General features: G+C 29.4%; 1 protein-coding gene across 1 annotated transcript; it reads left to right on the top strand.

Annotated features, from left to right (window-relative positions):
- The first annotated feature begins 7,053 nt into the window (after positions 1-7,053).
- On the top strand, positions 7,054-11,204 carry LOC101266069 (protein NRT1/ PTR FAMILY 5.2-like). Its single transcript, XM_026032934.2, has 4 exons — positions 7,054-7,308; positions 7,904-8,121; positions 9,016-9,590; positions 10,246-11,204. The coding sequence occupies exons 1-4, from the start codon at positions 7,176-7,178 to the stop codon at positions 11,114-11,116; spliced, it is 1,797 nt and encodes a 598-aa protein (XP_025888719.2). The 5' UTR covers positions 7,054-7,175; the 3' UTR covers positions 11,117-11,204.
- Positions 11,205-11,624: the final 420 nt, after the last annotated feature.

Genomic DNA, 11,624 nt, shown 5'->3' with positions numbered 1-11,624 from the left:
AACTGTTACAACTGTGGTAAGGCTGATCATAGGTCTTCTGACTGTTGTGGTCCAAGAAAGGAAAAAAATAAATGCAAAGACAAAGTCAAGCAAACATTGTGGAAGATATGGAAGATGCAGATGACTGGTGTGCAATGATCTCGGCGTATAACTTAGTTGGAAATCTCAATGAGTGGTTTTTCAACTCAGGTGAATCTCGACATATTTGCTCTGCGAAAAAAGCCTTTGCAACGTACACTTCTGCTGAGTACGATGAAGATGTGTTTATGGGAAACACAACAACAACAATGATTGTAGGAAATGGGAAAGTAATTTTGAAAATGACATCCGACAAGGTGTTGACTTTGAACAGTGTTGTGCATGTCCCTACTATTAGGAAGAATTTAGTTTCTGCTGCACTAATCGTTAATTAAGAACAAATTTAAGTGTGTCTTAGTTAGTGACAAAGTTGTAATGAGTAAGAATGAGATGTTCATAGGAAAGAGCTACCTTAATGAGGGTCTCTTCAAACTGAATGTAATGGTTGTTGACAATATTAATAACAATTCTTCTGATTATTTATTGAAGTCAAATTATTTATGACATGCTTGTTTGGGACATAAAAATTACAAAGCCTCGAAAATTGGTTACTTTAGCAGTATTGCTTGATTTTAAATGTGACAAATCAAAATGCAAAACTTGTGTGGAAAGTAAGTTTGTTAAATATCCTTATAAGTCTGTTGAAAGAAACTCTAAATCTTTAGGCTTAATTCACATAGATATATATGATATGAAGTCGACACCATCTCGTGGTGGAAAAAATATTTTTCAACTTTTATTGACGATTGCACTGATTTTGTTATGTATATTTGCTTAATAGTAAAGATAAAGCAATTGATGCATTTAAGCAATACAAAAATGAAGTGGAGAACCAATTGAATCTAAAGATAAAAATGATTCGAAGTGATAGAAATGGAGAATACGAATCTCCTTTTGCAGAGATATGTTTGGAATATGGTATTATTCATCAAACTACTGCACACTATACACCACAATCAAATGGTTTGGCGGCACGGAAGAACAGAACATTAAAGGAAATAATGAATGCCTTAACGATCAACTCAGGTTCACCGCAAAACCATTGGGGGAAGCCATCCTTACGGCTAATAGGATACCCCGTAGCAAAACACAATCAATTCCATATGAATTGTGGAAAGGTAGGAACCCAACTTGAAATATTTCAAAGTGTGGTGGTGTCTCGCCAAGGCAGAGGCTCCTTTACCCAAAAGGGTGAAACTTGGACCCAAAACGATAGATTGTGCATTTATTGAATATGCTGCGAACAGTAAGATCTGTCGATTTTTGGTTCACAAATCTACAAATCCGATAATTCCTAGATTCATGCTAATACGATAATTGAGTAGATAACGCAAAGTTCTTTGAACACATTTATTCATATAAAACTGAATGTGAGTTTACAAATGAAAGACCTAAATGACCACGAGAAGAATCAATGAAAAATACAGTAACTTCAATGAGTGATTTCAGATTACAACTCTATAGTCTAAGAGACTAATTCTAACCCTTCCAACTCTACAAGTTAAACACTCATTGAAGGAAGCCGCTATTTTATTCTTCACACTCGAATTGACATGCAAATTTTCTTTTATATATGTGTGTGAGTAGGTTGTAGTTGTTGCCCTTGATTAACATACTTGAGGATTTATAGTTATAATCATTATTAAATTAACATTTTAGTCATCAGTTATCATACTCCATAAATCCACATGTCGACAGTCCTACACATGTTCAACGATTCTTATTTAAAAAATAAGAAATATATTTTATTTATTCATTTGCGTAAAAAAAATTTCAAACTACACAATTTTGTGATTTATGTTTAACAATGATACACGCCTCAAGTTTGGTAATCCTTATTTTTCTAAAAAATATTCCTTTGTTCAGAAGAGGTTTTTTTATTCCTAATTTTTTTTAAAAATAGTTTGTATTCCTTGTTTAAAAATTAATAATAGAAGTTTTTATTTCCTTAGTTTTTCTTTTTAAAAAAGAGTATGTTTCACTCACGTATTTTGCAAACTACACACATTTGATTTACGTACTTTAGGATTTATGTGTATATTCCTTATTCAAAAAAAAATAAAAAATCTTTTTATTACTTATTAAAAAATTATATTTTTACCTCATAAATTACTTATTATTTTAAAAATAATCTTACTAAGATATTCCATCAATGAAACACATTTTTTTTAAAAAAAAAAAAAATTAAAAAACAAAATTCTAAATAGGAAAAAAATATTGAATGTGATCTATATAAAGACACAATGAAGGTAACCCAATTAATATTATGAGATTTGTTCAAATCATTCTGAAAATGAAAGTAATTAGTATTTTTTTTTCCTTTTTTGATATTTGACTTCATTACCATAAAACAATTTGTTAATTTTTTTCACTATAAATATACCTCTAATATTGAGATTCAACATTATATTTTAGGCTAGCTAGAGTGAATACTCCATCCAACACTTGAGTTCCTAACTTTGAAGAAAGCTTCAAGCAATGTGAATAGAAGAACTCAACATTCTTCAATTTCAAGAATTGGTGGTAACCTTTGAAAAACCAGATAAAGGAAGTTGAAAGAGTGTTTATCACAAACGAAGCACCATGTTTCATTCCCAATGGCATCCTTAGAAGTTGATGCTAGGTCATTTAGATCTTAACGCGATCTAGTTGACCTATCATCAAAATCTAACAAAGGATTGTTCCTTGTCACACAAGGAACATCCAAGGGAACTATTAGGGAATGGAGCATGATGTTTCTTTTGTGATGACAACGCGCTTCTAACTTAAATTTCTTTATCTTGGTTTTTAGGGTTTCATTTAATTCTTGAAGTTCAAGAATGTCGAGTTCTTTAATTGGATCTCGCATCCAAATTGCTTGAAGCATTCTTCAATGGTTAGAAACTTAAGTGTTGGATGGCATAAATGAACTCATCAATTAGCATAAGAGGAAAAAATAAAAAACTTTGTGCTACTTTCTATTTTAGAAGGATTGGATGAACTCATAATATTAATTTAGTTCCCTGTTTTTTTATTTGTTTATATCGTTGATAATGTTTGTAAAGATCAATAATTACGTATTCAATATTTATTATTTTTTTTCAAAATTCAGAATTATGTTATTGAATTTTTGATAAGTTTTTTTTTGTGTCATTCTTATATTTAATATCTCTCAATTAGTAGCTTCATATGTATATTGATATAATAAGTTACTCAGATAAATATATTTTTATGATTGTATTTGTTTATTTTATGATTTTTCTCTGGTTTGAATATATATATATATAGAGAGAGAGAGAGAAGAGCCAATTTGAGGACAACCAAGGGTAAATTTGTCGGTTCATAAAAATTCTAGAATGTTTGTTTCTATATCATGACATCAAGAAAGTGGTAATAGATTTGTAATGACCAAACAACCAAATATATTTTTAATGTCATGTTTATCCTAATGATGTGATATTTAATATGGACCACATCTTCAATCACATTTCTTTCTTAAATTTTTTGAATATAGACTAATAACTAGTCTATTTTAATGAGATATTACACTTCTTATAGATTTATTTTTTATATAGTACAAAATTTTCATTAAACCAAAAATATTTATTAAGCAATTGTAGAATAAATTTTTGTTTTTACAATATACTAATGATTTTTATAGGTCTAAAGTTAATGCTAATCTAATAATTTGTTAAGACCTAGAAAATTGATCTACGTGATTTATTTCTAAAAAAAATTATATTAATATATTACAACTTATATGGTTAAATGTTGTGATAACTTATTTTAAGTAATATTTCTTTATTATAAAGTAAAGAACTACTTTTTAAGTAATATTTCTTTATTATAAAGTAAAGAACTACTTACTACGAGGACATATAAAAATATTCATATCAATTTTTCATAAAACATTTAATTTGTAAATTTTCATAATAAAATAAATTACATATTAAAATAAGTAAATAAATTTATACTGTGAAATTTCTTTACACTAATATGTTTATATGTATATGAAATAGACATATTTACATTTATAATGTGTACTCCATTTTTCATAAATAATTTTAAACTATAAATTAATCATCTCTTATAATTTTCATGTTGTTTCATTATGACAATTAATATATGACATATCTCTAATGTGTGACAATTAACTCATAATGACGTTCATATAATAGTGAGTTGCACTTTTTAATTTTAATTTTTACTTTGTACAATCTTGAATTATGATAAATTAGTATCATTTGTCGAGAGTAAGAAACATATTAAATATTAAATTATGAATGTTTTACAATTTAAAAATAAATGTTTTCTCAATTGATATTTTGATACTTGAATTTAAAAGTAAGTTACTTTATTACCTTTTATTACAATTTTGATATTATCGACAGAATATTGATATGAAAAAATACTATAAAAATAATTGTGAAAAAACTTTAGTATTTTCATTTTAAATTTTGTTAAAAGGCGCAATAGTTACAAAAACTCAAATTTCATAAATATAAAATTGATCTAAATTTTGTACTCACTCCATTTTGATTTATATAATGTTTTATTTGACTTAACATGAAGTATATTTTTTTTAAAAATACTTTTAGAACTCATGGCTTAAAACAAACCATAAATGTTCATATGATTATAAATCATCTTACTAAGAATAAAATGAATATTTTTGAAGTCAAAATGTTATTAAATATATTGATACATCATTCTTTTGAAATTGACTACAAAAAAATGTCACAGACATTTTCATAGTGTTAAAAACTAATTACATTATATCACTACTCTTTTTTAAATTACAAAAAAAATTCATAGATTTATCTGCAGAAATACGGAAACATTGGTCGTGATACTATTCAGAAAACTTATAAACACATATCTCGCGGATGAATCCGAGAGGGGAGAAGTGTATTCGAGAGGGAATATAGGTGTATTTGAAAGGAGAGAGATGTGTCCAAGAGAGAATAGAGGATAAAGATGTATTCGAGAGAGGATAGAGATATATTCGAGAGGAGATAGTGATGTATACAGAGAATAGGAATGTAGCTGAGAGGGAATTTTTGTAATTTTTTTAAATGGTAGCAAATCTTAGAACTTAAAATAAAATAAAATATGAATTTAGGTAAATTTTTAATTTAAAATTGAAAAGATAATTGATTATATTACGCCCGTGAAGGGGCCTTCGATTATCTAGTATATATGTATAAGTCTTGCTTCGTGAAAGACCTATAATTATAAATTTTAACAATTGTGAAAATTTATTGTTTTTTTCCCTTAGATATATGTGTATATTTGTATACCTAATGTGCTCCTTGGTCGCTTATGGTGGCGGAACTAGAAATTTCATGAATGGTGTTCATGAATTGTATACGAGTACATTTTTTTATTTAAATGAATCACTGTACCAGAAATTTTAAAAATTAAACTACGTAATACACACAAAAAAAGTACGTAATATACCTGAAAAAATTTGAAAAAAAAGAAGATGAAAGGGTGCACTAGAAATTTTAAAAATTAAACTACGTAATATACATAAAAATTTTTGAAAAAAAGTACGTAATATACATGAATTTTTTTAAAAAAGAGGTAAAAATTTGAAATATAAATAATTTTTTTTTAAAAAAATAAGAGGCTTAAAACTGTTGCTAGCGAGATTTGAACTCACAAATGCTTAAAAACTTGGCTCTTTCAAGGTATCTTAAAGCTGATTGTGTTAAAGGTGTTCAAAATATATTATTTAACCATTATATATATATATTTTTCTTATATATATGATGTGACGAATGGATTGGACACCCTGAAACGTACATAGCTATGCCCCTGGTCGCTTACTTAATGCTTTGTGATTTTCTCTGGTTTGAATATGTATATATTCACCCGATCCATGACTAAACTTTTAATTTTAGAAAATTAAGAAAATAAGAGTTTGGATCTTAATATCAAAGGCGTATTTATATTTGTAGTGGTAATAAATCCTCACATTATTTGATGGAAATGAACTCTAATAACATAAGAGGAAAAAATCTTTATGCTACTTTCTGTTTCAGAAGGATTTTTTTATATGCTAGATTTTATTTGTAGCTCTATAAGGAAAAAAATACAATTCATATGTAAAATGATGCTTATTTGCCTTATAAAATTACCATCATTTTTAAATATGAATTTACTAAAAGATATTCAATAATAAAAAGAGCATGACACATAATATTTTTTCCAAAATACAAATTTATAATTCTAATGATCAAGAAAAATAATGAAAGTGTAATTAATAATTATGATATTTATACATTGACAATGATATAAAGAGATAAAATTGTTTACTCCTCAACTTAACGTGTAAAAGTAATTTGAATATCTACAGATGTTAAATTACAACCATGCTGTTCAATCCATAAAAGAGAAATCCAAAATTTAATATAGCTGTTTAGAATAGATCCTTGTGCCTAGCAATTACAAAATGAAAATATTTTTTAAGAGAAAGTTTTGATGATGACTTTTATAATAAAATAAACGAGAAAAATGAGGAGAAAAAACAAAAGATATAAAGTATTTGTGACCAAGTGTGATGCACACATCACCTCTTCTATGACTAAGCTCTATAATTAGACACAGAGGCAAAATCAAGATTTTCAATAAAGGGGTTTAAAATTTGTAGAAGTAGATATATATAAATTAAAGTAGCAGAAGGAAATTCGTCATCTACTATATACACATATAAAATTATTTTAACCATATATAAATAAATATAATTTTTTATCGAAGAGGGTTCGGGTTGCACGTCGATAATATTGATGTTGCACATTCCAAATACACATATGCATATAAATGTAGACAAACACATATTTTTATAATTAAAAGCATATATCATGAAATATATATAAAACTCTTTTGCATTAGTTGTAGGAAATTACGTATAATATATTTTAGATGCAAGGTGAAAGCAACATTTGGAATTATGGGGACAATATGTATAGAAACTTTCAATATATAAAAGCTGGCTCAAACATGACTTAGAAATATATGTCTAGTTATCATATTATATTATATTATATTATATACAAATATTAAAGGGACTTCTAAGACCCAAACCCCCAAAATTATAATTTCTTGTTTAGTGTATGATGAGTGAAAAATTAGAGAATAATATTAGGGATCATGAAGATTATACACAAGATGGGACTGTGGACCTCAAAGGTAGACCTGTGCTTAGATCAAAAACTGGAAGATGGAGAGCTTGTTATTTCATTGTTGGTATGTTTAATTTTAATAATTCACATCTACACACACGGAATGTTTTAAATTTTAAATTCGCTTTAAACTGATATTTGAGGGGTGAACCTTTCTAGTTACCCATAAATCAAGTAATTAGATGACTCATAATTGAAAAATAATGTCTATTAAACAAGAAGAAGATTTCTCTTGATACGTTTTATATATATGTGCTTGACGGTTCCTCATAAGACCCTAATCACTTAAAGACTTTTTACTCCTATTTTTGATTTCCATGTTTTTTGTCTGAATAAAAAAGAAAATTAATATCAAAAAGTTCTTCTTACCTAAAATCGATTGTTGATTTATCGTAAAATAAATGAATAATAGATTAACATGTGTTAATTTTTCTTCATTTTAAAAAATTGATACTTATGATAATAGTACTATTAATTTAAAAACAAAACTATACTTGTATTATAATTATTCTCGTTACTTTGTTGTGTATTGTCATTCTTTAAATATCTGTTAAGTTAGGGTAATATTTTATAAAACAAAATTATAATTCTTTTTATTATGCTCAATAAGACTAAAATTAATAAAGTGATAAAAGTTAGTTTTATATATGTATATATAGGGTATGAGGTATTTGAGAGGATGGCATTCTATGGAATATCAACAAATTTGGTGATTTATTTAAGCAACAAGTTTCATGAAGGGACAGTAAAATCTTCAAACAATGTTACTAATTGGGTTGGCACTGTTTGGTTGACTCCCCTTATTGGTGCTTACATTGCTGATGCTCATCTTGGTCGTTATTGGACTTTTCTAATCTCTTCTGCTGTTTACCTTGTGGTAATTTAATTAACACTATCTTTTTTCATCTTCATTCATTTAAAATTTATCTGGTAGTTGGTTAGAATTATATGAATATAATTAGAATAATGTTCCTTTTTAATTTTACTGAGCAAGTCTTTTCTTATAAAAACATGTCACTTTACGAGCGAAGATGTTGATAAAAGGTTAATAGTTTGATGTCAGTTTCTACCACCTATATTTTAGACCTATCATCGAATAATAAACCTTTATAAGAAAATAATAATTTGGAGTTTCAATTTCAAAGAAGTATTTCACAATCAATTCAATATTTTTCTTCCAGTTCTAAGAAAGAAAAATCCCAAAAGATCCGTCAATAAATTTATGACGTACTCCATTATACAGATGGGATAGGATAACGAAGTAATCTCGATGGGGATTATGAATTAAAAGTGAATTTATGTATTATTTTTTGTGCAAATATTAGTTATCTAGAAATTAGTTAACTATCTATTAGTTATTTCATGACCTTCTATTTTGCATGAAATACTACATAGGTTTCCTCATAACTTATACATGTATCATTTATATATGCAGATTTATAAATTGTCAATGAAACATCATACTGGATTTTATACATGAATAACTTATTTCCTATCTAACTACCAAATGTCGTATGAGTTACACAAAGAATAATGTATGAATATTACATACATAAATTTTTATAACTGAGTTATGCATTACCACTAAAACGCTCACATTTTTCAATAGCGGTAATATTTGTGGCAACCATATTGGGTCGCCACATAAACCTTACATTTTGTGGCAACATTGTGTGTGTCGCTACAAAAATTCGTTACGAAAGATCATATTTCTGGTAGTCACTAACCCTATCTATGCCTTGTTTTTGACACACAATAACTACTACAACAGGGAATGTGTTTGGTGACACTGTGTGTTACATTGAAATCCTTGAGACCTCCAAGTTGTGGCAAAGGAATCAAAGACATAGACTGTCCTAAAAGGGCTTCATCTTTCCAAATTGGCATATTCTATTGTGCTTTGTACATAATTGCTATTGGAACTGGTGGAACAAAGCCTAACATCTCTACAATGGGAGCAGATCAATTTGATGATTTTGAGCCTAAAGAGAAATTTCAAAAGCTTTCCTTTTTCAATTGGTGGATGTTTAGCATTTTTCTTGGAACACTATTCTCCAACACTTTCCTTGTTTACTTACAAGACAACGTTGGACCGGGCGTTGGTTATGGCCTTCCAACGGCTGGACTTGCTGTGTCTATCGTGGTGTTCTTGTTAGGGACGCGTTACTATAGGCACAAAACTCCGTCGGGGAGTCCATTCACTAGGATTGCTCAAGTTGTTGTTGCTGTTGCTAGGAAGTGGAAAGTGGTTGTCCCTAATGACCCAAAGGAACTTCATGAGCTGAGCTATGAAGAGTATGCTAGCACTCCAGGCATCTTCAGAATTGATCATACCAATTCTCTAAGGTGACAATATTTCTAATATTTACTTTATACACATTGAAAACTACTTAAAAAAAAGCATAAGACATAAACGCTCCCCTTTTAATTTGGCCTTATCTGACATCTATGTCCTCCAACTTTAAGTTTGCACAACCAGACACTTAAACTTGTATTGAGTTCATGAATAGATAGACACATGAATCTTAAGTGTCAATTCACAACATACGTGGCATCCTACATGGTATCTTACAAACATATGTATACTTATTCAATTTTGTGCAAGATTAAGTGCCTACTTGTGCACATCCAAAATCGAAAGACCTATATAGATGTTAAGGTGAGGCAAAGCTAAATGGTCATATTTATGTATTATGTCAACTATATATATACACACATATATATACAAATCAGTCATCGGCAGGAATGTAGAGCAAGGTTGCATACAATAAACCCCATGTAGTCTAGCCTTACCCTAGTCCCGGTGTATAATGGGGACCTAGAGACCGCGTTGACCTTAGCTTGAGTGTATTTTTACCTATCTTACCAGAAAATTTGCCTTATTTTTCAGGTTACTAATTTCGACAGTTACTTGCATGGTGATAGTGTAAAATTCTTTTACAATTTACATATATTGGTGTATTAATTTCATGCTAAACTTAGATTATCAATGTATATACAGACTTCTCGACAAGGCAGCAGTGAAAACAGGAGATAGTTCACCATGGACACTTTGTTCAATCACTCAAGTTGAAGAAGCTAAACAGATGATAAAAATGCTGCCAATACTCATAGCAACTTTCATACCAAGCACAATGCTAGCACAAACACACACACTCTTCATTAAACAAGGTACAACTTTAAAGAGAGGAATTGGTCCCAACTTTGAAATTCCTCCAGCATCACTTACCGCGTTCATAACAATCTCAATGTTAACCACAATTGTTGTCTATGATCGCTTCATTATACCTATTCTTCGTAAATACACAAAGAATCCAAGGGGGATCACATTGTTGCAAAGACTAGGGATTGGCCTTGTGTTGCATATCACAGTCATGGTTGTTGCCTCATTCGTCGAAAGAAAAAGGCTTAGTGTAGCAAGAGAACATGGAGTTACGGAGCTAAAACAGATTGTTCCATTACCTATTTCTGTTCTGTTTCCTCAGTTTATATTGATGGGAGTTGCTGATAACTTTGTGGAAGTCGCGAAACTTGAATTTTTCTATGACCAAGCGCCAAATAGCATGAAAAGCCTTGGGACTGCATATGCTACAACTAGCTTGGGTGTTGGTTATTTCCTCAGTAGTTTTTTACTATCAACTGTGGCAGATGTTACAAAGAAAAATGGACACAAAGGGTGGATTTTGGACAACCTTAATGTCTCTCATTTGGACTATTACTATGCATTTTATGCTGTATTGAGCTTTATCAACTTACTCTTCTTCATTGTTGTAGCAAAACTCTTCGTTTATAACACCGAGATCAACAAAGAGTTGCAGGAGTCAATGCAAAGCAAGTCGATAATCGAAGAAGACAAGGAACTGCTTAAATAGTACCTTACTAGTGTAATACAAAATCATGAAACTTTAGAAATCAAGGTTGTTATCTCTCTATTTCATTATAGATTCTTTTTCATATTTGCACCGGTGGTATGGATCGACACCAGTACCTTAGTTTTATTTTTTTTTACTAAATTAAATATCTCCGTAGCTTCTGTCGTAACTAGATCACCCACACAATGAACGATGTTTCCAATAATCATGACGGGAGCTTGAAGGGTTCCAGAGTTCGGAAACAAAGTACAATTAGCAATTGGGGGACCAACCCTAGCAACATATGTATTTCCAGATAAAATATACTTGTATTGGTATTCAATGAAACATTAAATATTCCTTGGCTATTTGTGACCACTTGAGTAACGGTTGTGTTACCAAAAAATAATCGAGACATTTACTCCACTGATTCCGGGACCTGGGACAGTTCCCAATGAGGAGCAAGACAAAATTCCCACTATAGTTATATTAGCTGGTACTACTTGGCTAACATTACCTGGTATTTGAT

Source organism: Solanum lycopersicum, chromosome 9, assembly GCF_036512215.1.
Source record: "Solanum lycopersicum chromosome 9, SLM_r2.1".
NCBI classification, from domain to species: domain Eukaryota; kingdom Viridiplantae; phylum Streptophyta; class Magnoliopsida; order Solanales; family Solanaceae; genus Solanum; species Solanum lycopersicum.
Note: the sequence above shows the minus strand (reverse complement) of the source record. Positions and strands in the feature narration are given on the sequence as shown.

Coding starts and splice junctions, on each gene's coding strand:
- LOC101266069 (XM_026032934.2), top strand. CDS start 7,176: ATGATGAGTGAAAAATTAGAGAATAATATTAGGGATCATGAAGATTAT. Junction 7,309..7,903: donor AGCTTGTTATTTCATTGTTG/GTATGTTTAATT, acceptor ATGTATATATAG/GGTATGAGGTATTTGAGAGG. Junction 9,591..10,245: donor GATCATACCAATTCTCTAAG/GTGACAATATTT, acceptor ATGTATATACAG/ACTTCTCGACAAGGCAGCAG.